Source organism: Penicillium chermesinum, assembly GCF_028974085.1.
Source record: "Penicillium chermesinum strain IBT 19713 chromosome Unknown utg000007l:1.0-2695246.0:1.0-2697696.0, whole genome shotgun sequence".
NCBI classification, from domain to species: domain Eukaryota; kingdom Fungi; phylum Ascomycota; class Eurotiomycetes; order Eurotiales; family Aspergillaceae; genus Penicillium; species Penicillium chermesinum.
In genome coordinates this window covers 463,719-488,869 of record NW_026695317.1, presented here as the reverse complement: position 1 = coordinate 488,869, position 25,151 = coordinate 463,719, and the positions used below count along the sequence as shown (strand labels likewise).

Below are 25,151 nucleotides of genomic sequence, written 5' to 3'. Positions count from 1 at the left end.
TCTCCCCAGGTGCATCAATACCAACCCCTTACAACAAGCTTCTGATGTATCCTTATCAGATGGAACCTTATAAACAAGCACCGTAGTAGTAAGTATAATACAATAGGGGGCAAAAGTCTGTGTGCATACCACTTCACCTACCCCATCAAATACTGATGTATATTCATGGTTACATATCCTACACTACCAACCCTTATTGGACCATACTAAAATTCAAAATACTGGTTAATCAGGTTTATCTACAGAGTTATCTTGTTTAATATTTTATATAATAATCTTAGTTTATATACAATCTATCTATCCTTCTTCCTATTCAATATTAACATATCAATCTTTGTCTAGTCTAACATATCCTATATAGCACTAATATACTCTTTAAAATAAGCCCGTTCCTCTTCAGATCTGTCTATCTATATATTATCTTTAAATATATAAAAAGTCCAACAATCTAGTACTTTCTGTCACTGCTCACTCGATTCTGCCTCCTGTCACCGCCCTGATGCTGGAAGAAGGACCGTCCAAACTACAAGGTGGGCATAGATGGGATAGAGGTTTGTGTAGGAGTAGATAGGCCGCTACAGTAGCTCCTCCCTCTTTCCTTTCCCCTCTCCCCCTCTAGTTCTAGTATCTCGAATACGAGCGCCGTTGCTGGTTCTTCCTGTTCCCCAACGTAGGCTACTATTAACACTTTCCAGACCATTTTAATAGGATTAAGATCAGGTGAGTATACAGGCCAATCTTCAACGTACATTCCGTGCTCTTTAAACCAAACCTGTATATCTTTCGCTATATAGATCTTTCCTGTTATCTTGCTAAAGTATCATTCCAGATTAGTAGCGATCGATGCCATGGGGGAGATGTAGGAGAAAAAATAAAATTGTGGATAGTTGTTAGGGGGATGATAAGAGGGCCGAGTGCACACAGACTTTTGACCGGGTGGTGTAGGAAATTTAATGTATATTCCAAAATATATTTCAGGCTGTAAGCATTCATAGAAATACACAGACAGCCGGCCATAAAAGATCGGGAAACTAGAGAAACCAGACAAAAGCACAAAAGCCAAATTCGAAAGTGCAAGCATGTCGGGAATTATGCCCAGCTCCAATGAATCTCACGATGGACAATCTTCGCACTGTATGCCACTTTCACCCGCATTTTCAAAGCAGGAACCACCACTGCAGTGTGCATTACACTCATCAAAACCCGAGTAGCTTCCTTCTTTGCAAACTGGGGTTGTAGGCTGGATCACACAGCCGCTACATACAATGGTTGAGTTTGACGAGCTTTGGTCACATGAGCTATTTTCACCGGAGCAAAATGCCATACACTGCTCCATATCCTCGTATAAACCGTCAACACAAGACGGGAAGGGCCCGCCACCTGTTAGAGATCCGACACCTGACATCATCGTAATATCGGTCATGTCCGGTTTGAACGTTTTTGAGGTGTTGGCAACAGGTGCCTCCCACCAACTTGGAGGGGCGTCGAGATAAGTTTCCAAAATCTCTGTTCCAGCAATCGACACAGATGAGTCTGAGCTAGTACCGTACCCCGCTGGAGTGGGAGGACTGCTAAGGTGAAATGCTTGCTGGAGATATATGGCCATAGCGGCCTGTGCGTAGGATTCTGCGTTGTTACTGGCTTTGGTTTGATCTTTAACAGCCAAATCGACAACGTCCTTAGCTTGGTAGTAACCGTAAGTAAAGGCAGGGGGCTGTGTCCACCAGCCCTCATGTATCAAGAATTCCCTTTCAATGTTCTCTGCAGATAACGAGTTAGTTCAAATATCAGACTTCTCTGAGTTCAGAATGTTCGTCTTACTCATCAGGTGTCCTTTTCCAGTAACCCAACTATAATCATCCTTGGGTTTTGATCCTAGATAAAGGGTCATGGCATCTTGCCATTTGCCACCCGGCCGCCACTCGTAATTCCCCTTTGCAAGTTGGTCGGCTTCCTCCCATGCTGGTGTAACCAGCTTTTTCTGCTCATTTGTACAAGTGTAGAGATAGGGATTAATTGCTCCGTCAATACCAGCAGTGGGAGATGCAGAAATGGAAACCGCAGGTGGAGTTGAGGTTGGGAGCGAGGTAGTTGGGGTGCTCTCGAACTCTTCCAAGTCGATGGCCCATTCAACCACGCCTCCCATGTTTTTCTCCTTGTAAAGAGAAGTGCGCGAGTCTCGCAAGGTAGAATTCATGTAGGCAACCCACTGTACAGAATCGTAGACCAGAATGTTGCTGCTGCTATCTTCATCATACCAGTACTGTGCAGTACTATCTTTGTCGATGATCTCGTAGATTTCTGCATCTGCAAGCAGACCGGCCGTTTTTGTACAACGACCCGGCGTGGCTCCTGACTTTTGCCTGTATATGTGCACATGGGGCCGGTGCATCCCGCAGTTGTCATTTGGAAAGACCTTCCGTAATTCCTCAACCCAACAACAACTTTGTCTGATGAAACGTCTGCTTTAGTGATCATTGCGAGGGCATCAAGCGTCTCTGTCATGTTTATATGTGATTGCAAACAGGGTCTGCATAATCGTTTCCATAGTCCTATTGTCTATGAAGATCATAAGTCATATAAACCCAATAATCAACAGAGGGGTCCATATCGGCAACAGGGTAGTCTTTCAAATACCAATAAGAGGCAGGTGCAGCCACTGAAATACTTTTATTCGGAAGCTTCTTCGGTTGCTGGCAGGGAAGCAAATGTGTATGCTGCCGTCAACAGCCATTTTGCCTTGATTGGCCTCATTGAGAAGGCTAGCCGACTTTAAGGCTCGGGAAAAGGCAACATTTGACGAATTAGGATCTTGTAATGGAACCAATGGACATAAAAGGGTGTGTCCTTCGCTCTATTTGGCGAAGGAGGGAAAGCAGGTGAAAAAGAAGAAAAGACAATTTGAAGGAAATGAAGAGTTCAAGCGACTCCGACGAAATGAAAATACACAGTTGTCAGCGAAAGAGAGAATCGTCTGACCACATATATATTGTCAAGATCTGGCGAGGCTGCCCGCAATTAATTTTATGCTGCATATCACTATGAACACAAGATATAGATTCGGAACGGCATCTATCTACCCGCTATGTTCTGGCAATAACAATATTAGCATGCTAATAGCTCACGGTGAGTCTCCGAGGTCCACTTGTCTCTTGGATTTGATATTGTAAGGTTACAGCACTAACAGCTCCCACACATCCGAGAGGCTTTCGGTTAAAATCTAGACCCAACATAAATGAGACTAACGGCGTTAGTGTGTTTTTTATTCAATCAGCCTCCCGGGCCTTTCTTTAGCGAATCACCAGCCATTTCTACTGGTCAGTGACACTACGGTCCATCGGCACTAGCAGGGGTGTGGCTTATCTGGAGAGTCTTGTTGGAACGAAGCCTTCAAGGCTGTTTCTTAAGACTGTCTGCTTTAGAAGACCTGATTGCACCAGATAGAATATTCAGACAAGGTGGAATGTAAGGAAATTTCTAAAACAAAATTCGAAATCTGCAAACTGAATTTACTCCCACTAAACGAACTATTACACTAGAAAGCAGGTAGTAACAATGCCCCACCAACCTCTTATGTATCTAGCTTATTAGCTAGAAAACTTTCCTGTAGAAGACCTTGCTAATTTCTCTTTTTTTCTCTCCCTGAATAGCAAGATTCTGATTATTAGTACAAGCGAACAAGGGTCTATACTAAAAATAGTGGATCTAGCTGCCTCGCGAGACTTTCCGAATGGGGGGCCGAAGTCGAACCATCATGTAATTTTATTTAGGTCATTCGATTTAGTGCCTTGCCTAGATGGATCATGATGGATCTAGAGTCTAAATTGTATGATAACTTGAATATTCCCATAAAATTAAATTCGGGGTAGTATTCTCAACACATGCTCTGCAACCATTCAAATTAGCTGCTGGGCTCACTCCGAAAAAAAAAATTTCCTCCTTTAAGTTCAAGTTGGTTCAGTATTTAAGATTTTTTTTTTTTCAGGCCGCGGGACTGTTTCGATCCTCCATGATAACTTTGAACCTCCAATGTGGAACTTTCTTAGTAGGCCATTAAGCAACTTTGGCGATTCCAAATTTAGAAGCTACCTTCAGTATAAAAGATAAGGATTATTTGAATTAGAAAAAGCCTCAGCTCGGACGCATGTATGAAGTTGAAAAGGCGAGGCTAAGAAGTGCATTAGTGCTTATATTTCGAGTACGCCTTCTAGACCCTGAAACATGGTTCCATTGATTGCAAGTGATAAAGCGGGGTTAAGGCCAATGCGGATCCACACGAACAACACCATTTCCCACCCTCCAAGTCCCTTTCCTTCCACCACGAATTTCTCAACGCCTGAGCAATAGAAAAACATGAGAGATACTAAATACTTTATTGTTATCAACTTTATTTTATCTGCGCTTCTTATATCGCTGGTCAACGCCCTATATGACTGTCCTCGGCCTCGATGTGAGACGTGTCTGCCCGTGGCAATCCATGACGCGCCTGGAGTTGGGTTTGATTTAACCCCCTCATATGGGTGAGCCACCAGAGGTTCCTATTCCGAAATGGCATTTGAGGTAACTAATGATTCTCAGAACGGCCGTGGTTCATTACTACAACGGGACAGTGGTGGAAGTTGGCAAGGTCGCAGGAAATTCCCACTATTTGAAACTAATGGAGGATCTTGCCAAGCCATCCCAATCATTACATCAAACTACAAGTTTCTCTGAGACCCTCTTGCTGCATCTAGAAGAGCTCCTGCCCGTATCAAATGTACTCCCGTCATGGAAAGACTTGTGGCGTTGGTTGAAAGAGAGACTTGGCTGGGAGGTGAACGCGGAAGTGCAAATACTCAGGGACTTGATCAACGACCTAAAGCAGGCTACCGAGAAAGCGACATCCCAATCACTCGATAGAGTTGCCGTCACAGCTCCCGATATGCCCTCGCTCAGAAGCGAGACAATCACCTCCGCTCTCAAAGAGTTGAATCTACGCACATGGGTAGGCGATAGCCCTTCCTACACAAATAAACTGGTAGAGGCCGATACTGTCTACGCGGCGAATGGATATGGATTGTGCCGGAATTACCAAGACCTCTTCGAGTGTTCTGATGAATTCGAAGATTCATCCACGCCTAGGGTTTATCTCGTTTCTTTCAGTCGCCATTTGCTGTACACTAGCATCATACGTCCGACCAACGGCGAAGCGCTAGCTACGTATACGTCGGACAGGACACAAGTTTTCGATTTTGATATAGGGCTGGACCGCATTGAGCAAGCTGAGCCGTCGGATCATTCTTTGTGGGACCAGCTTCGCAGAGACTTGTTGGTCCTTCCTCGCGAAGCAGCTGGCCCTATTACGCACGTCCTCCTAGCTGGCGAGAGTGCAACTGACGCCCGCTTTCTAGCCATATTGAGAGATTCCTTGGCTGGTGTATTACTGACTCCGTCGAGTGATCACCAAATCACAATAGGCCACTCTAAGAGCCAGATAAATCGAGAAACAATAATCGATCCAACATTTGCAGCGGCTCGAGGCGCAGCTCTGTATGCTCGTCGGCGACAAGAGGTTCAGAGTGAATGTACAGAGTCAGCAAAATGTGAAAAGGAGAGGGCGAAAGAGCGATCACATCGACATGAAACAAATACCCTGGCTGATCGATGAAATAAGAGTACGTAGTCTCAGTGCAAGATACGACATTACGCGCCGTTCGTGGGTTTTGAAAAGGACTGTTGAAGCCACGCGGGCTTGAAAATATAAGGAACTATCCGTACACATGCTCTGTACAGCGAAAGCTCTTGGAGACAATATTTATAAATAGAAACTTCTGGTCCATGCTGAAACGTTGGCCGTCGCTAAATAGGGTGTGCGTGAGATCCATAAGATCCATCTGTTTCCCGTTATATGCAGAGCTGAAAAGGGGATGACTGAGGAGTATCAGGACCAGCGCTAGGGTTCCCTGAAGCCACTTCATTAATGGCCAAGCCACCTTGTATTCGCGCAATATACCATATGCTACCCCGGAGATATAGTCTTGCGTGGTCTGAGGCGACACGCACGTACTCTTGGAGGCTGGCTCGGTAACCATGATATATCCTATCCGCCGAAGGCATTCTAGAGGGATAACGAACAGATGAATCAAATTGCACCCCCTTTGGCCATATTATCCATATCAATTCATCACTATAAGCGATATACCCTATACCTAGGTATAAAGAACCTGGAAGCACGGAACAAACAGAAAAGATTGAATCAATGTATATCGAAGAAACAACAACTCACCTTGGAAGAATTGTTTAGTCGCCATTGCAGCTCAGAACCTCTTATAACATCACCTCGTTATTGCCTCGGAGGTATGCCAGCAACTCCGGCCAGGATCTATCGAATCAGACATATCCTCTTTTTTGAGCACTGGATCGCCGAAGTATCGGAAAAGGAAACTTCTTATTTCGGTCACATCTTTCGTGACAGCTTTTTGCGTCGAGTTTCGATGCGTGCATGTCTTCAGTGATACGGAGTACGATTGGAGGAAGTATAAAAACTACCTTAGCAAGCAAGGTTGTTTTCATTATCACCGGCTTAACGTTCCATTAGGGGAAAAACACCAGACTGTATTGATGCATGTGGGGCGATGGTGGAATATCGGAACTTGGTACTTCTTCAGCCTGGAAGTGCCCGTAGGGCCCGAGATGCCGTAACTATGCTTCTCGTCTCTAGATTCTATTCAAAGAACGGCCGAAGCGAAATTCTCGAGCATTGCGCATAGATGGACCTGTTCGTAAGAACTTGAATGATCTTCAAATGCATATTTACTAAGGTACAGCACTGGTCATTGCTAAAAGGGAACCTCGCAGTCTGAGTTTTTGCATTTAGCAAACTCTGAGGAGCTTGGAGTCTCAATGCCATTACTCTGAGACTCTGCCAATGGGTCAGAATCTAGAGACGTGTGTTATCTTCTTAGAAATAGTAGATATGTTACTAACGATCCGGTTCATGGAGGTTGCCACTGGCTTGAGTTGATCCAAGATACACTAGAGCGTTCATCTCCTTCATGTGCTTGGTGGCTCTAATTCCTCAATTATCTCTGTGATCATTTCTTTTGACCCGTATTTGCTTTTCCAGTTAAAATTGTTTGGCAATCGGCGTAATGATCGTAAGACGCAGTAGATATATATATTCCCGTTCACGAGGTATTTGACTAGATCAATTTGTCTCACGGAACATATTTTCGCACTGCAATGGACGCCCGTTCCCCAAAATTTAGTAGATTGTGGGGAACGATATTTATCCCCATTCTTGAGTCCTCGTTGGGATTTGAGCCCTGATTTCAAGGTAAGACTCCAAGATCGACCAACTTGCCCCAGCCGGATGAACTGATCTCCCTTTGCGTCTTTGGGAAGGACCAAAGTGTAGGACCAAAGTGCCGGGTAAAGGCTTCCTTGTTCTGAATTCAAATTTATAGAGCACTCAAGCATCAGATTTGAAGTCTAATAACAGAGTCTAGAACTTTCATGCCGTTTAGTGGGTATGTTTTGCCAATTGATGTCACGTTGAAAGATGGCACAAAGAATAGAAAAGTATGTTACCCTGCCGGCCCTGCCGGTCACGTGGAGACTCATTTAGCTAGCCGTTAGGATAGTATGTATTTCAATATATCACTATCACATCTCCCAGCCTCGGCCACAAAGTAGCTTTAGAATCAAATATGTAAGGAACGCACCGCAACTAGTTAAGTAACTAATTAACTAGTCTACGGGTCCACAGGTTATAGATAGCCGGTACCTGTTATTCTAAAATGATCAAAGTTACAAATATTTCATACAAATACCGTACTTTACAGACTCCATTCCTCCTGACACTCCAACCAGTCCGCGGATACATACAGTGGGGCCACTAGAGTACTTCCATCCATGGGTCATTGATTTCCGTACGCAGCATCCACTTCCTGGTTTTCCCCTCCAAAAATCCCATTTTACCCGCCCAGAGTAGGGATTTTCAATGCCACGATATACCTGGATCTTCTTCCCTCTTTTCCTCAGTCTGGTCTACATCTGGGTTCAAAATACTGGAACCATGTCTTCTTCATCCCAGTCTTCATTCTACGATGAGGAAACAATAGTCAACCAAGTCACCACGATTTATAACCTACTTCTCAAGCTGAGCTATTTCTCCCCTGCTCAAGTTATCTTCCCCCCAGAAGGTGGTCACAATATCAATGAAGAGCTGTGTCATTCGCTCCATATCGCCCCGCAGGTAATTTCTCTCATGAAAAGGATTCCCTATCCGACAGACGGTTACCATAAGCCGATTTTGTGGCAATCACGGGCTTTCGAATACTTGGACGACAGAGAGATCCGAAACGGCCGCGATCCTGAATTAACAGACGCCGCCGATGACGACGAATTGAGGCTAGACTTTTTGCGACCGTGGGAGGTGGCGTTGACTTGTTGGTTGGATGATGGGATTTCAGTTATTCTGGATACCAAGTCAAGTATGTATTCCTCTACACCATATAATAAATAACCGATTCAAAAGAAAGTGCTAACTATAAACGAGATATCATTCGGATTATTGATGAATCTGACCCGGTAGAAGGTGACTTTCGGGAAGAAACCGAGGCACACAATGCCCCCGCCTACCTCCAGAAAATCATCGATGATATTCAAAATTTAGAGATTGTATACTTCGCCGGTGGAGATATCGGTTATCTTCACCTCCCTGGCACGTGGGAGCAGACTGAAGTGAAGCGAGTTCTGACAGAGGACTTCGGTTGGGGCGCGGAGTTCCGGGAGGAGGATTGGCGGCGAGAGGGGAGAGGCGATTTGCAAAGCCATCGGAGATGAGGGTCTTGATAGGGAGGAAGAGAGACAAAGAAATGCTACACCGGTGAATTATACATAGTGATAACTTTTGAGGACAACTTGACTGCAGAACTTGAGATTTTGTTATAATAGACAGGAAATCCCCAAATTGATTCAACTGCCAAATGTATGGCTGTCTATATCCCCACACAGTAATAATAGTCTGGCCATAATCCGCTGCAGTCATTCCCGACCGCTGCATTCCATTCGTAGAATTCATCAAGCGTGATGTCGTACGATGTGGCGATCGCGTAACAGCCGTCACCGCTAACAGCCTTGTAGAAGGTCGTACACCCGCTAACCATGCCAGTCTGAGTCGGAGTAGGGGTTGTGATAGACCCAGAGGCGGTAGCTGTGGTAAGTGTGCCAGAAGTTGTCACCGAGATAGGAGGACTAGTAGATGTAGCTGTAATTGCTGCCGTGCTAGTGCTGTTATTGGCAGTAGCAATACCCGACACACAGTAGGCGTAATCGGGCCAAATGTTACCACATGTGCTATTGACATAGGTATTCAACGCGATAAACTCTTCAAGAGTGATGCCATACTCTGCTTCAATCAGCTGACACGTGTCACCGGAGACAACAATGTGCCATTCGTAGCACTCAGATGTCGTCCCTGTGACAGTAGTGGTGGGTGCACCGACGAAGGTTGCTGTGGTATTAGAGGTTGTGGGGGTTGTGCCGTTGACAGTAGCAACACTATCATTCTGTTAGCTTATAATCACCCTGAATGAGCAAGGTGAGACGTACCAGTAATCCAAACCGACTACTAGGTTTGTGCAGTTTGTGTTGATGGAGGGGTTCATCGCAATGAAGTCGGCCAATGTCAGACTATTACCTTCACAGATGACGCCGCATTCATCGCCTTCTTGAACAAGATAGTAGTGGCCACAGTTGGTTGCAGTTCCTGATGGGGTTGGAGAAGCTGGAACACTAGTGATCGATTTTGAGTTAGTTAAATATAAACCAAATGATCTAGGAGAGGAAGGGAAGAGCGTACGCTATGGACGTGTATGTAGAATTGGTCGAGACCGTGGCAGATGGTGGGATGTAGAGACCTCCTGGGGGACCCACACATATAGCATCACCGTTCGCAATTTGTCTTGAACCAATATACGGATTCCAGGTTAGAAATTGAGTCATGGTGAAATTGTCCTGGTTGCGGATATACTCATCAACATTGATAGACGAGCTGGAGGTAGAGACAACCGCAATCGGACAAGACATTGGCGCACAGACATCTTGGTCATTCACCCAATTGCAATCGAGATCATTGTTGAGATTTCGAATTCCGGCAGTAGGGATCTCGTACGCAATTGCCATCTGTTGACAAGTCAATGTCGTATTTTGTGAGATCGTGATAGTCTGAGGACATATCGTAGTGATAGGGCCGGGAGAGTCAATGGTGATGTTGACGTTTTCAAATGCTGTGTAGTTGTTCGCAGGAATGATATTGATATCCACGTCGCAGTTCAGCTGCATATTGGTCCAAACTTGCTCAGTAATTCCACTGGAAGGTCATTAGCCTGTATCCATTAACGTGCAAGCAGGTATGTTTGTACGTACTCCCAGATTTCACCCCATGAGCTCTCAAATCCATGCTTGAACTTTTGCAAAAAGCAAGATGAACATTGCATTTCCAATGGGTACTCGTCCCACTCCAGGGGTTCAGTCCACCCATAGTTGTCGTCATTAATGGCTGGGGGTCGATCCACGTAGTAGTCCCATGCTGCCAGCTGGTTAAGGCCATTTGCATCGGTTGCATCTTGAAAATAATCGTCGAAGGGTTCCAAGCAAGTTCCATTTTCGAAATAGAACCATTCCCAGTCACCGTACGAGACGTCGTAATAACATTTGTTCGTATAAGTTGGCCAGGTTGCTTTATCCAGCAGAACCATATTTGTGATATTCCAAGAGGCCTCAACATCCAAGCAGAAATCATCCGTCTCTTCATCAGCCAGACAGATAAGCTCATACTTGTCCTGGAAAAAGTCCATATACTCGGTAAAAGTCATGGTGACGTTATTCACGTAGAATGGAACGTTACAGCTGGCTTCCACAGCCGTCGCGAGATCCTCGAGTGAGCTTCTGCAGCTAGGTGTGCAGAGACTCTGCAGCGACGAGGTGTTCCATCCTGAAATTTGGTTAAAAGATTGAATAGTTCTATGGGGTATGTGACTATTACTTACCAACGTTCTGAATAGAATAAGTCACAAGCTGAATCAGATTCTCAGGACAGTCAATCGTGGTATTGAATGCTGCATCACAGGCGTCGCTTAGATCTGCGGAGAGAATCTTTTTTTGCAGGCCATTATAAAGCATAGCGGAGAATGCCTGCGGCACTGTCAAAAACAGATATGCCAGTGATCTCTTCATAGCGACGATGGCTATGATAGTTGAAGGGGATTTTACAAATCAGCCGAAGGCACGCACGCCTGCCTATAGGTAATATTTTGTCCCCTTAAATTTTCTTCTGCTCTTTTCACGGCCCGGTATTGACCAGGTGTGATAGCCCCAACGCGTCGGAAATAGCTCTATGTACAAATATTAGTTACGTTATTCTCAATGGGGATAGTAATTAATACGCACACGCAATTTTCTCCAACCATGGGACACCATATTGCGCATGTAGCACTAGCATTGCGCCTGCAGCACTAGCGTTGCGCCTGCAGCGCTAACAAGAACGATTTCGGGCACCTTGGTGGCGCCGGAATAGAATAGCCGACATGATCAACGTGCATATGGACAACGCTAGATATCGAGAACTATGGCCAAATTATGCAGGTAAGCTCTTATGTGATTTGGGAATACGCTAGTTATTCCAAGACATAGAACAAGGAATTGACCACGTGCAGATGTTTGGATTGGACCCCTTCGAAGCGCTGGACGCCTCCTGACCCACATGGGAGGACGGAGGAGGTGGAGACACCTGGACGGAAGCGAACTCAGACCACGGACATCTCCGGCGAGAGGTCGTGGAAAACCGAATAACAGAGACGGAGTCGACTAAGGAAGCACGCTTTGCCTTTTTTTGCATGAATACCGAGTTTTTGAGCGCCGAAGTATCCAGCGGGCGTACCAAAAAAGTGAGACATTTTCATGAAAAGCGCTTGTGTAAATTAAACCGTGGTACCGGATGCTGTAATTAATGCTCCCACCTGGGCAACATTTAAAAACATTATATCATACGTGAGCACTAGAGAATTATTTTAAGGCTCGAATATTTCATTCACTACTTATGAGTCTCCAAATCCGAAGAGCATATCCAAATTCAGGATGGGATCATCAGCCCTAGTCGTTGCGACTTTGGCTGTACTTCTGCTAACTGGGCATACTACCGCAGAGACAGGAACCTGCTCGGAAACCAAGGACTGTGTATCTGGATGCTGCAGCACGAGCGGATATTGCGGTTTTGGTCCAACCTTTTGCGGGACAGGAAACTGCACAAGCACCTGTGATGCTGTCGCCGAATGTGGTCGTATGTATTGACACGTTCCATCTGCCATTTTCTTGTACCCTGGAGTGTTTCTGGTACATTTTTTTAATCAGTGTATAGAATACGCTCCAAGTGGTAGCTACGACTGTCCTCTCAACGTGTGCTGTTCGCAATATGGCTTCTGCGGCACGACCTCCGAATTTTGTGGGACTGGATGTGTAAAAGGATGCGACGAAGTCAAGGAACCGTAAGTGCTCGATTACGATTGGAAATTATCTGATCCACTAATGATGGGTGATAGGTCATGCTCAGGCTCTAGCAGTGAAGAGAGGGTGATTGGTTACTATGAAAGTTGGTCGTATGGCCGCAAATGCAACTCTTGGTCACCGGAAGATATCACTGTTGGTGTCTGGACTCACCTAAACTACGGATTTGCCCTGATTGGATCTGATTACCGCATCTCCCAAATGAACTCATATGATGAGGATTTGTACCCCCGATTCACCAACTTGAAATCATCTTCACCTGGGCTTCAAGTATTCATTTCGGTCGGTGGATGGGATGCGGGTGGCTCTATCTGGTCTGATATGGTGAGCACAGAGGCCAACCGCGCGACGTTTATCGATTCGGCAATATCGCTCATGAAGACCTATGGCTTTGACGGCATTGACCTCGACTGGGAGTATCCCGCTGCCAGTGATCGTGGTGGAGTTGCTGCTGACACTGATAACTTTGTCACTTTCTTGAAAGAGCTGAAAGTCGCCTGTGGCAGCAAATATGGAATTTCCGCCACTTTACCATCATCATACTGTGAGTAGATCTACTGCTCGACACTAGTGACATAGCTGACTCGCTCGGGGCTAGGGTATATGCAGGGCTTTGATGTTGTTGGTATGGAGCCGTATGTGGACTGGTTCAACTTTATGAGTTATGATATCCACGGCACATGGGATGGCGACAACCCGTATACATCTGCCGTTGTGCAGCCACACACTAACTTGACGGAAATTACTCAGGGTCTCGACCTTCTATGGCGAAACAATATCAGCCCTTCGAAGGTCGTTTTAGGAGAGGCTTTCTATGGTCGCTCATTCACGCTTTCCGACACCTCTTGTACTAAACCTGGCTGTCCATTCAGTGGAGGTGGCACGGCTGGCAGATGTACCGCGACATCTGGTATCCTCTCAAAATCCGAGATTCAGCAGATTATCTCTGACAATGATCTTACTCCCATTCTGCTGAAAGAAGCGGCGGTCAAGTACATCACTTGGGATAAAGACCAATGGTATTTCCCCCACTGATTACATGAGTGCTTCGGGCACTAACAATTATAGGGTGTCATATGACGATGAAGAAACCCTCGAAATGAAAAAGAAATACGCGAATGGTAAATGCTTAGGTGGCCGCATGGTCTGGGCTGTGGATCTAGACGACGTGGACACAAAGGCATCTGTGTCAGACCTCACCCTGTCAGGTCTTCGCTCCATTGGTGATGATGTGACTATCAACCGTCCGTATGGGCTTCGCAAACTCGCCGCGACAAAGTCACAGAACAGTGTCAACCTCTTGGCATACTGGTCTGACTGTGCGGCCGAGCCTCAATGTGAGGCTGGTTATACATCTTGGACACAAGGACACGGAAAGGTTAGCTTACCATTGTGGCTCTTCATTGCCCATATTTCCCTAGAGAAGACTGTTACTTATGAGTGAAAATAGGTATTCGATATAGATACTGGAGTCTACTCCGGAGACGGCTGCCACGGCGGTGGGAATGGGTACAATCGCGCTTTTTGTGTCGAATCTGATGTCCAGCTCAACAATTGCTTCTGGGTTGGCAAACCAAAGGACTGCAAACAGACATGTCCCTCTGGAATGACACTTCTCACCCAGAACACGCATATAGCTGGGATGAAAACTGGATGCAAGAATGGCCACTTCTCCAGTTTCTGCTGTGAATCTATTACGACCAACTACCTCATCAACTGTGAACAAAAAATTCTTGACAACCTACTCACGGGTGGGCTGGGTATCCAGCACAGGCGGTTTGACTCCTTACTTGCTGACTTGCCCAAGCAAGCTGTACAGGAGTGCATTGATGATGACATGAACTCTCTTAGTGGGATCCGTGCTGAAAATTATATCATGAATAACGTCCCAGGATACTAGACTGGCAACGGCAAGTTTTCGGCTGTTAATAACATCGTCTATTCCACTGCCAGCAAACCCATTTGCACGACTACTATCACAGTGGAGACAACTATCACTAGTACAACAGACAAGCCAAAAACTGTGGCCTGTGATGCAAACAGTTATGATCAGCCTTGCCGCCACTACTGGTCAGTCAACTCCCGAGAAGGATATAACACAATTGTTTGCCCAATTAGCAGTATGTCTGTTCGGACGGCACCTGCAGCTTGGGACAAACAACATACAACTTCCTGGAGATGGTGGGTTCCTAATCTTCCCAAGTCACTGGGTGCCAATAAGTGTGACCGCGATGAGTGGCCACCGGCAGCATTCATGGAGCAAAAAGGCTCACCTTATGTACAATGGATCCGATTCGTGCCTTCATCGGCCAACCGCAAAGCAGGCCAGCTCTGGAAAGGAATCTGTGGCAAACCAAAGAAGCAAACAAAGTGGGAAGGAGGCCCTATCAGAGACGGCACCTGCACAACAGTTAAATCGGTCATCTATACATTGAATGCGATGAGCATGTATTTCAAGAACGTTTTCAGTCATCCAGGTCTCGATGACAATCCCTGTCTGCCTATTATCACTGACGATCCGGGATTTGCTCTGTTCACGCAAGATGCATGGTACGGAGATAATGTTCTGGCAGGTTACAATCCTGCTGCATACAAGTACAATCCCGTCTCCTCTCTGACTGCTGGACACAAGATGCCTCGAGGATGGTGGAGCAAAATTGCGAAGCGTTCAGATCAAGAGGATGAGCAGAGATGGGTCGAAATGGAAACTGAGATTTTCGAGGCTTTGGAGGAAGTGGCAGAAGGTACCTATATTCCTGTGCAGCAAATGGATTTTGATCCTGAGAAAGTCATCATCGATGAGGGTAACTCGAGTCGTTATGCTACTCCTCAGGAGCTGTGGGAGGAATTGGGTCTTCTCAAATGTCGCTCTTACAATTGTGAGAAGGAGAGAGCCGCTGTTGGCCACTACGAAGCGGAGGAGATCGAAAGTCAGATGGCAATCCCCACTGACCAAGATTTCCCGGTTCAGACGCCTCCACCAAGTGCCTCGAGATGGAACCCTGCGTCTGGTCCGAGCATCCCGCTGGGCCCAAGGGAAACCGGAACAACGCGGACATCTTCTGAGGGGAATTGAGACGAAGCATATACATAAACAGAGTCCTATCTCTTTGTAGCTGCGGGATGGGCTACGCCTTGGAACCGGTGGATCTGAATAGTGTAGCCATCAATGTATTAACTGGGGAATTGGAAACACAATGAATGATATTCATAGTATCTAAAGCAATTGCTAGAATACTTTGTAGCAGCAAGAGGACCTACCCGTTAGGATAGCCAATTCCCTTGAAAGTTGTATTCCATCGTCCCAGAGTATGTCATAAATAGGCTCGCTGGATGTGCTCGAGATATGGGCTGATGGTAGGTAACGTTCCTTCAATCAATTATTTCTCTAATTTAGCAATCTCCGACCTTGCGAAGGGTCTTGTTCGTGCTAATTTGATATAACGAACTTACTTCGTTACTTAACCAGTTCAGTTTAGTTAGTTATACCACGGAATTAGAAGAGTCCCCTCTTTAGGGCCATATCCCCAGTGGGACGAATAGGAAGCCCATACCATATCTGTTAGTTTAGTTCTAGAAGATACGGTGACATTGTTTCGTTAAAACCGGAAGCCCAAGAATAAATTGCCAGAGACTCAGTTTGCGATAGATATAATCAATATTTTCAACGAAAGAATACTTCAACAAGCATAAGATCGGTTCAATATCAGAGAGAACGAAAAGAAGGTAAAACCTCAGACACCCTCTAAAAAGCCATCTCCCCCCGAAGCGGTATCAATGTTCATCGAATCGGTCAATCCGCAAACCTCAAAGATCTTCCGCGGTCCAAGACCCTCGGGGATTCCGACAATGCCCTCATTCTTCAGCCGCTCAAAGGCAGAGCGGATGCCCAGGTAGGCTGGGGTAATAGAAGCGAAAGAGAAAATCATAATGCGGAATCCCATCTCATGAGCCTCCTTGGTGGTGATCAGCGGGGTAGCACCGTTCTCCACCATATTCAAGAGCAAAGGCCAGGGGGCCAAGTCCTTGACTGCCTGGCGGGCTTGTTCTTTCGTGGTAAAGCCCTCCAGAAGACCGACGTCAGCGCCGAGTGCCCGCGCTGCCTTGAGGCGCTTGATGCACTCGTCATAGCCGTGCTGCTGGAGCGCGTCGGTGCGCGCGATGAGGACGATGTCGGAGTTCAGGCGGTCTTTGGTCAGTTTGGCGGCGCGGATGCGCATCTCATATTCTTCCAGCCCGACGACTTTCTTGCCGGCGAGGTGGCCGCAGCGCTTGTTCTGAATTTGGTCTTCGATGTGGAAGCCCGCGACGTTGGCTTGGATGTACTGCTGCACGGATTTCGAGACCATCAGAGGGCCTGTCGCTGATTTAGCTTCTCCCGGTCCTGCTGCTGTCGGGACGTTTGCTTACCTCCATAGCCGGTGTCCATGTCAGCAATCAGCGGAGGGCCGTAAGGGTCCAGGTTGGCAATCATCTCTGCATTAGTCTTCATGTCGTGTAACTGGGCTAAGCCGAGATCCGCCATTCCCAGTCGCGAGGCTGTTGTACCTGCGCCAGTCTGGTGACGGTTAGAGAGGGCTGCTGATTATCCTATTGATATGGGTGCGAATAGCTCACCATGTACATGGCCTTGAAGCCCAATTCCATGGCGACGCGAGCACTCAGGCCGTCGTAAACACCGGGACAGATGATAAGTTCATCGGTTTCCCTCAGCATACGGCGCAATCGCGACGCCGCAGGCTTCAGCTGGACAGTAAGAGTAGGCGCAGGCACAGGCTCTGGCTGCAGCTCAGTGACATCGTGGAAGAAATCCTTCTGTTGCGCTTGAACGGCGATAGTCATGTTGATGGGAGCACGGTTGGAGCTTGTCTTGGAAGTTGATGTGAAAGTGTCTGAATTGGATATCTGGGAGACAAGCAGCTACTTATGGCTGCCGGCTCTGCTGCTCTCGGAATGACCCTTCCTGATCCGGCTATCTCTCTGAATCAATGGCAAAGTTGTAACTTCTTGGCTCTGAAGGTATCGCGACGGGATCCCCCCGTGCCCAGGATTGATGACTGCATAATCAATTGCGCGCCAAGGTAGATGGCGTTCCGTAGGAACACTTGATGTGTGTCAACAGTATTTTTCGTGAGCGCAATGATCGGTTGCGGAGATCTTCGCCCAGCCGTGACATGACGGATGCTGTTACAGATCACGATCGCCCTCGCCGTCCACGCTGAAAACCCTCCTGTGCCACAAGCTGCTCACTAGACGGGACAGAGCTGAGGATAGGAGTGTGTGCTATTGGTGATGAAAGAAGTCATTTCCGCGGCATAATGTGGCTCGAAGGGTAGGATTTCTCGGGGGTGCGAGAAAGCCGAGAAAGCCCCATAGGTGTTCTAGGCCTTGTACCACTCGACCATAGATGGATTTGGAGCTTTTTTTTCGTGATAAGCTTGCATACGTGGCCACATGTGCGCCATATTCTCGCTTGCATATGCAAGGAAATACGAAGCGACCCACCCGAAGCAAGCAAAAGATGAAGGGCATTCCGCCCACTTGGAGCACTTTGACTGGCGCGGGCCTTTGCATGACTCGGTTCGCGGGAGATCAGCAATCCGGAGCGCTCAGACCGTGCGGGTCAGTATTTCATGCAGCGCCCTATAATTCCCGTCACAAGCCTCTATCAGGGGGCCATATTGCTGTGGTGCAGCGACAGCCACACTTAGAGGAGGCTTCACTCTGGGCACTATTGCCCTCGAAGGCCTCATTCACCCCCAATCCCCTTCGTGTCACTCGGACGCCTCGTAGTTGCATCCTCCGTCTGACTTTCCACGGCCGCCAACTGCAGAGAGCTTGCAGCACTAGAGTCTGGGCATGGGTACTGTTTGAGACGTGAAGATGCTTGGCATTGGGCGGTTACTTTCCGACGGAGGAAATACTTTGCACCTGCGACCGCGCTATCAAGGATAGAAGGATTGATTTGTTCAAGAATCGTCAAGGCAGAACGCCACATGTACAAGGCACGAATCCGCCAAAATCGCGCACAGTATGACTGCTTGGCTTTGCTTGGAAGCAAACCTGGAGTGGTTTTCTTTTTGCAAAATGCAACGTTAATGAAAGGGGCCAAGAAGAGGGGAAGGCGTGGCGACGTCTCGCCCTCCTTCATCAACCTGTCAACCTGCTGAATATCGTTGTGATAGCCCTTTATCTTGATTTTTAGAAGCGTATTCGTACATCTGCATTGGAGAATCGTAATTAACCGAGGGTCTGCAGCTGCGTTGACGTAAAGTACCGGGATTATGGACGGATCGGGATAAGAGGAAACATGGGAGCCTGTTATACTGAGCTATTTTGTGCAAAAGTCGCTATACGGACTTTTGCTTCCTTTTCTAGGCTATCGAGATGAATGTGGCAACCACTGCCCTGAACAAGGGCATATCCAAGTTGGCTCGAAGCGTCTTATCTTTGATGCCCCAATCTTCCTTCCAGGGAAGGCGTTATGGATTGAATGGAATGGATATAATGATACATTAAGAAGCCGAGGAACCCCTTACAAGAAATGAACAAGGAGTGTATGAACCTCGCTAGAGTACACCATCCGCTGAGACCCGAGCGCGATGAGGTAGAACGCAAGGCCCGCGGGCAGGCAGTCGAATATTAGGTAACTGTTCCAATTATACGGGTCTCGCTTGAATGTACATTATCAGCGTAATAGTTACGAACCCCCCCTCATCGATTAAGTTTTGCAAGAATCGGTCTTACATTTCTGCAGGCGGTGGCCCCAGTATCAAATAGTAAGGACGACCTTTGCGGAAACACCCTTCTTCTATCCCAAACGCCTCTGGTATACTTTCCAATGCCTAACCCACAACCAATGGTGGTAGGAACATCATTCCCTTGGGCGAGAGCTCCCGTAAGGGAATCGTTAAAGATGCCTCTTCCGGCAACAGTAAACCCATGTCGCATTCCCAGATGATCTACGCAGCTACACCCTTCATAAACGAAGAGGTAGCGGCCGTCAGCTTGTGCTGCAGCGGAGATTACTTGATAAGGTCCCTTCTATTCGTCGGGATTGCAAGCCCTGCGCTCGCCTTGGCAATGAATTTCGACCCTTGGGTCTGCCAAAGTATAGGTGCACAAGCCTCTAGGCCCAGGCCTGATCGCCAATGCTCCGATTGTCCTCTTGGCCTCAACTTCTGCGACCATATCATGCAGCACAGGCACGCTCCGGTAGTCGAAGACCTCCGCGGCCCCCAACCCTTCAGGTAACCATGGTTATACGGAGACCCCGTAGCCACGGCTTTGTGTCCAGGTCCAACAGTAATTTAGATTGCATTGCGCCCGACGCTGGAGGATCCGTGCTAGACGGTCAATACCAATACTTCTTTAGAAGGCTAGGGGGAGAGGGTTGGTAGATCCAGTCTTAGATAACCCTTCTGCAACAAGCCAGATCCCGCGGTGCTCAGACCTAGAGAGACCACGCACGCGTCCTCCTACACAAGGCGGCTGGGGATTCTCGAGACGGCATTCTCCCTCAACAGAACGTACTTCTAGAAGGCGCTCTGGGAAGAATTGTTTACTTTCGAGTTGTCGCCAAGAGCAAGGCCAAGCACCCGGCCTCCGGGCTTGAATTCGGTTACGCTAGCGTCCACTTCCACGGCTTCCCCGTCTAGGCAATTGCCAAGGGAGCGGGTCATTTGATGTATGGCGGGAGGAGATCTCCAAGGGATTGGTCGGCGAGTCGATAGAATTGATAGCCACCGTAGCAGGGTTTGACCACAATCTCGGCCCCGGCTGGCTGTGTATAAGGCGCTGTCTTTGTCTTGAGAGAGAGTGGGCGGCCTTGGCTACCAGCCACGCAGGTCGATTGGGTGGCATTGCAGATTGTTTTCGTCGAGACATAGGTGGAGTTTGGTGCTGGACACAATCGATTCGATAGTCGAGGAGGGGTATCAAAGTACAGTCGACCTCGTTGCAAGGTCTCAGGTTCTTTTATACAATATGATTCATTTAGCATGTCCCTGCAGAAAACCCGTATGGGCTTTTCTTTCGAGGATCCTAGTCTTTCGCGAGTGTCTGCTTTGGTTGAGAGATTGGGGTTGCAGATACGGGGCGGGTTAGCGCTGAGGGCCGGACTCGACTGCCGAACGCTGCCCGCCAGCAGTCGTCCAGTCCCTGAAATCTCTTCTTGTCCAGTTTGGCTATGATCGTGATCATTTTTATAAACGTCTATGGTTTATAAAGTCATCTCATGATCTTCTGCAACTCACAAGGAGTCAATCGGTCAACTATCGCAGGATAGCTGGCACAAATGCAGGACAAATATATATCAATCTATGGATTCCCTTTTTTGAGGGCTCCTGGATCTCTACTTTCATTTCCAGATTTTCAAAGCTTTGGACACAGTCTAAATACATCATACCTCGCTGTATTCATCGCCAAAGACAAGAAAAAAAAATTATAGCTTGACTTTTGGCGTGCATCTTTTGGGCTACTATCATTACCTCTTTTCTCGACCATGCTTTCAACCATGACACCGCAGTGAACCTCAAGTCTCTCCACCAGGATCACCTTCTGTGCGGCTTGGTCGTTTCTACCACTATATCTTTCTGTTCCAATGGCTTTAGCCTTCTTTCTTTCATTCCTCATCTACTAACACAGGAATGAGCAAGGTTGCGTGAAGTATCCAACCACAGTATTGAACAGGCAAGGCGCCGACACTCGTAATCAAGAAAGCTGCCATTCACAACCTGCAGAACTAACAGGAATTTCCACTATTTACATCGAAAACTCTCCCATTGATCAATGCGATCGGTACATTTTCGAAAGATCCTCGAAAGCAGCGCGTTGGGTATCCACAATCCGAAGGAATCTCTCTGCAGGGGGGAATGGCCCAATCACGATCTGGTCCTTCCCACTCAAGAAGCCTTCAAGTGCCTCATCGGTGAATTTGTCCAAAGGCATGCCCACCTTTCGGCCAGTGTCTTCTCCCATGAAGTCATGGAGCTCGGCTGCAAAACAGAGTTAGTGGTCAAGAAAGAGTCACCGGATCAAAAATCGAAGAGCTGAACTTACTCTGGACTGCCGGAGGGGAAAGCTCAAGGACCTTAACGTTCTGGTTGCGGAGGCTCTCACGAAGAGACAGGGCATAAGAGCTCAAAGCCGCCTTGGTGGCAGAATAGAATGGGACCCAGAAACCGGGAACATAAGAAAGGTTGGAGGTGGTGCTGAGGCAAAAAGAATCAGTATTGGATGACCAGTTGATGAATTGCACCACTCACAAGGCCAGCGCAGTGGGGCTGTTCTTCTTATAGAAGAACGGGAGGAAGGCGTTGGTCAACGCCACCACACTGAAGAAGTTGACCTCGAATTGGGTGCGCGCAAGATCCATAGAGACAGTCTCGGGCTTGCTCAAGTCACTCGGTCTCTGAAGACCGGCATTGAGCAGCACGAGATCGATATCGGGGTGCTTCTTCGTGATGCTTTTTCAGGGTTAATTTAGCTCGGAGCTCGGACTGACTGCCACGTACCTCTCCACGAAAGCTGGGATCTTGCTTGAGTCGGAAACGTCAAAAGCAACTCCATCGGCCTTGTCGTGACCGTGCTGGCTCACGAACTCGTCTCAGGCGCTCCTGGCGACGGCCGACTGCGGTCACTTTCAGGCCTGTCTGCACGAATCGGTCTGCGAGTGCTCGACCGATGCCGGCGGTAGCGCCAATAACGAGGACGTGTTTATATGGGAAAGACATCTTTGTGGGAAGATCGTTTGAGATGCTCGATGTGGCTGTCAGTGAGGAGTTTGAGTGCGAATGATATGATATTCGGATCATCTGGGAGACTCCTCGGTATTTATTTGACTGCAGCTCAAGAAAGCGGGTTTACCTACGTAACAAGGTCTACCGAACATACCGGTGGATCTTGCGCAAGCTCTCTGAAGACCGGAAACGTTGGAATTCTCCACTCGCTACATCATTGTCGGCTTGCGAAACCCTAAACACACCGGATACCGAGAAGGTCCACTTTTCTGCGGGGAATCGAGTGATCTCCGTGGAAAGCCGAACTCTTGTTGAGCTTGTCGTCCGGAAACCGATGCATGGCCGTGACGAGGCTGTCATCAAGACCCTGGTGCAGTGAAAAACGCATCTCTTATCCTGGTATATCCGTTATCCCGATAAGCCCGCTAGGCGATGACTGTGCCTTTACTACTACCAGCACGGAATTCTGTGACTTTATGCCGCGCGCAGCATCAAGTTTCTACTGACGAATCATCGGTCAACGCGACCATGCTCGAAAGGGACGTGAAAGTCATATTATGCCCATCTTTCGTCTCCTGAAACAACTTGAAGCGCACTTCGTGAAATCAAATCTTCAGCAAATACAATGCCTCTAGCATGTAGAAATCCAATTCAGACCACGAAAAAAGCGGATATATAACACGACACTCTACCAAACCAAAATATACATATCAAAACACTAAGCCCGCGAATGCACCAACCTCCCCCCAACCCAAACAGCCTTCACGTTCCGATCATCGCCACTCCACACCCACTTCTGAATCCTCTCCTGCCAAGTCTCCGTCCCAAACAGATCGACATTCCCCACCGACCCATTGCCAACCCCCCTCACTCCCCTCGAGCAACCCCTCTACACTCTCCCTCACAGCCCCCAGCTCAATCAGCTGCGCATCCCAAAGCATCCCCTCCTCAAACCCACCCAGCTCATCGGCCATATCGACCACAGCCGCGCCGCCGCGCGTCGCAAGGTACAGACTCTCATCGACAGACAGTTTCTCATACCCGACCGGCTTCTCCTGGGTCACATCCCCCGTGATACCGGGCCCGGCACTCGCCGCGAAGGAACTCGTGTGTCCCAGCAACCGCGACGAAAGGCAGGCCTGCCGTGCTGCTTCGAGGATACTCGGGCTGTACCCGCCGCTCACGTCTGTGCCCAGCCCGACGGTGATACCGTCGTTGAGCAGCGTGCGGACGGGGCAGATCCCGGAGCCGAGGGCGGCATTCGAGGCGGGGCAGTGCGAGACCTTTGCCTGGCGGGTTGCGATGAGGCTGCGCTCGGACGGGGAGAGATGGACCGCGTGCGCGAGGATAGTGCGCCGGGTGAGGAGGTTATGTGTATCGTAGACGGAGGCGTAGCTCTCTGAGTTCGGGAAGAGGTCCTTGACCAGGGCTATCTCGTTGGTGTTCTCCGATATGTGGGTTTGGATGTGCAGGGGCGGGTTGTAGGACGCGGCGAGGGAGCCGAGGGCATTCAGGGCGGCGGGGGAGCATGTGGGAGCGAAGCGGGGGGTGATGATGGGTTTCACAAGTGTGCCTTTCGGGTCGAGGGTGTGGATGTAGGCGATTGTGGCTTCGGTAGCGGAGAGGGAGTCTTCTGGGGAGTGGTCGCGATAGTAGGATGGGCAAATGAACGGGTTGTCCATGCAGACGCGGCCGATGAAGGCGCGCTGGCCGCGGGCGTGACAGAGCGAGGCGAGGGCATTGGTGGCGGGGGTGTGGATGGTTGCGAAGTAGGAGGCGCAGGTGGTGCCGTGGGAAAGGGTGCGGCAGATCACTTGGTTGTAAACGCGAAGGGCGACTGGAGGGGCATCTTGAGGGCTTGTCTTTTCTTGACGAGGGTTTCCTTGGTCGCCGAAGCCGGATTCTACGGGGAATGTATAGGATTCCAACCAGTCGAGTAGGGTCGTAGAGCCGAATAGACCCGCGTTGGGGTATTGGGGCGCGTGGATGTGGGTGTCTATGAAAGACGCATTAGATCACGATGCTTTCGTTGCAGACTCCGAAGGGATTACCCACCAATGAAACCTGGGAAGAAGAATTCATTTCGATCTTCTCTCGTTCTCACAATTTTGACCTTGATCATTGGTTCATGGTCCCCATTCAAGTCTGTGCGCACGTCGGCCGTTGTCCAGTTATTCCGGACCATCAAGTCTCGAAACGACTCGTCATCTTGGGCACTCCAGTCAAATCCTTTAATGCGGCCATTGCTGGTCGATACCCAAAGCGCGCCGCGATGCCGGACTAATTGAGGTTTGGTGGTTGAGTGATCTGCAATGCGGGGAAGATGGATAAATATTCCCCGGTACACCGTAAGATCGTAAGCGGACATGATGTGCAGCGCTATGGTATATAACAGCTTAAGCCCGCGCAATGAAGATGCAAGAAATAAAGCACGCGAAGCAATTAATCGCAGTCTCCAAAATCAACGCTTGAGGCTGAACAGGAACAGCAAAAGTCCACAGAAGCGCCTAGGAAACGGACCGAGCAAATTTAAAGCGACATTGCGGCGGTAGCCTCGTTTATGTAGGCAACTAGTTCGTCAAAATTAGGTAGCGAGGCCAGTCATGTGGAGCATCCAGGGTATTCTTGCTCTATTTGAATCAGAGAAAAAGAAAAGGCGTTTGGCGGAGGTGCGGGTGAGTTCACCCGTTAGGCTGGCGGGCCCTTTGATAGTGACAGCGGCAACGTCCGATTCCGGCCATTACTAGTATGACACTCCTGATTGGCCTGATAGTCTGCATGAGCGTCGTGTATGGTAAGAGGGGCCCCGATAAGCTGATAAGCACGAAAACCACCTCGTGTTGGCCTCGGACACTTCCGCATGAA

General features: G+C 48.2%; 10 protein-coding genes across 10 annotated transcripts; 4 read left to right on the top strand and 6 right to left on the bottom strand.

The window, feature by feature from the left end:
• Positions 1-1,245: 1,245 nt before the first annotated feature.
• N7468_008894 (uncharacterized protein) lies at positions 1,246-2,505 on the bottom strand (the record flags this gene model as incomplete). The annotated part of the gene is made up of 4 exons (XM_058478190.1): positions 1,246-1,256; positions 1,327-1,761; positions 1,822-2,363; positions 2,417-2,505. The coding sequence occupies 4 exons, from the start codon at positions 2,503-2,505 to the stop codon at positions 1,246-1,248; spliced, it is 1,077 nt and encodes a 358-aa protein (XP_058326520.1).
• Positions 2,506-4,353: 1,848 nt separating this feature from the next.
• Positions 4,354-5,647, top strand: N7468_008893 (uncharacterized protein; the record flags this gene model as incomplete). Its single annotated transcript, XM_058478189.1, has 2 exons — positions 4,354-4,520; positions 4,579-5,647. 2 exons carry the CDS (start codon positions 4,354-4,356, stop codon positions 5,645-5,647), a joined length of 1,236 nt encoding a protein of 411 aa, XP_058326519.1.
• Positions 5,648-8,056: 2,409 nt separating this feature from the next.
• Positions 8,057-8,826, top strand: N7468_008892 (uncharacterized protein; the record flags this gene model as incomplete). Its single annotated transcript, XM_058478188.1, has 2 exons — positions 8,057-8,474; positions 8,519-8,826. 2 exons carry the CDS (start codon positions 8,057-8,059, stop codon positions 8,824-8,826), a joined length of 726 nt encoding a protein of 241 aa, XP_058326518.1.
• Positions 8,827-8,981: 155 nt separating this feature from the next.
• N7468_008891 (LysM peptidoglycan-binding domain-containing protein) lies at positions 8,982-10,326 on the bottom strand (the record flags this gene model as incomplete). Its single annotated transcript, XM_058478187.1, has 2 exons — positions 8,982-9,543; positions 9,845-10,326. 2 exons carry the CDS (start codon positions 10,324-10,326, stop codon positions 8,982-8,984), a joined length of 1,044 nt encoding a protein of 347 aa, XP_058326517.1.
• A 53-nt stretch (positions 10,327-10,379) lies between these two features.
• N7468_008890 (uncharacterized protein) lies at positions 10,380-11,166 on the bottom strand (the record flags this gene model as incomplete). The annotated part of the gene is made up of 2 exons (XM_058478186.1): positions 10,380-10,978; positions 11,034-11,166. The coding sequence occupies 2 exons, from the start codon at positions 11,164-11,166 to the stop codon at positions 10,380-10,382; spliced, it is 732 nt and encodes a 243-aa protein (XP_058326516.1).
• A 954-nt stretch (positions 11,167-12,120) lies between these two features.
• N7468_008889 (uncharacterized protein) lies at positions 12,121-14,446 on the top strand (the record flags this gene model as incomplete). The annotated part of the gene is made up of 6 exons (XM_058478185.1): positions 12,121-12,322; positions 12,401-12,527; positions 12,582-13,090; positions 13,145-13,565; positions 13,615-13,924; positions 13,997-14,446. 6 exons carry the CDS (start codon positions 12,121-12,123, stop codon positions 14,444-14,446), a joined length of 2,019 nt encoding a protein of 672 aa, XP_058326515.1.
• A 222-nt stretch (positions 14,447-14,668) lies between these two features.
• N7468_008888 (uncharacterized protein) lies at positions 14,669-15,622 on the top strand (the record flags this gene model as incomplete). Its single annotated transcript, XM_058478184.1, has 1 exon — positions 14,669-15,622. The coding sequence occupies one exon, from the start codon at positions 14,669-14,671 to the stop codon at positions 15,620-15,622; it is 954 nt and encodes a 317-aa protein (XP_058326514.1).
• A 658-nt stretch (positions 15,623-16,280) lies between these two features.
• Positions 16,281-17,388, bottom strand: N7468_008887 (isocitrate lyase/PEP mutase family protein; the record flags this gene model as incomplete). Its single annotated transcript, XM_058478183.1, has 3 exons — positions 16,281-16,903; positions 16,957-17,104; positions 17,164-17,388. The coding sequence occupies 3 exons, from the start codon at positions 17,386-17,388 to the stop codon at positions 16,281-16,283; spliced, it is 996 nt and encodes a 331-aa protein (XP_058326513.1).
• A 3,945-nt stretch (positions 17,389-21,333) lies between these two features.
• On the bottom strand, positions 21,334-22,280 carry N7468_008886 (oxidoreductase, short-chain dehydrogenase/reductase family; the record flags this gene model as incomplete). The annotated part of the gene is made up of 5 exons (XM_058478182.1): positions 21,334-21,542; positions 21,607-21,758; positions 21,813-22,013; positions 22,062-22,085; positions 22,132-22,280. 5 exons carry the CDS (start codon positions 22,278-22,280, stop codon positions 21,334-21,336), a joined length of 735 nt encoding a protein of 244 aa, XP_058326512.1.
• Positions 22,281-23,059: 779 nt separating this feature from the next.
• N7468_008885 (uncharacterized protein) lies at positions 23,060-24,681 on the bottom strand (the record flags this gene model as incomplete). Its single annotated transcript, XM_058478181.1, has 2 exons — positions 23,060-24,282; positions 24,342-24,681. The coding sequence occupies 2 exons, from the start codon at positions 24,679-24,681 to the stop codon at positions 23,060-23,062; spliced, it is 1,563 nt and encodes a 520-aa protein (XP_058326511.1).
• Positions 24,682-25,151: the final 470 nt, after the last annotated feature.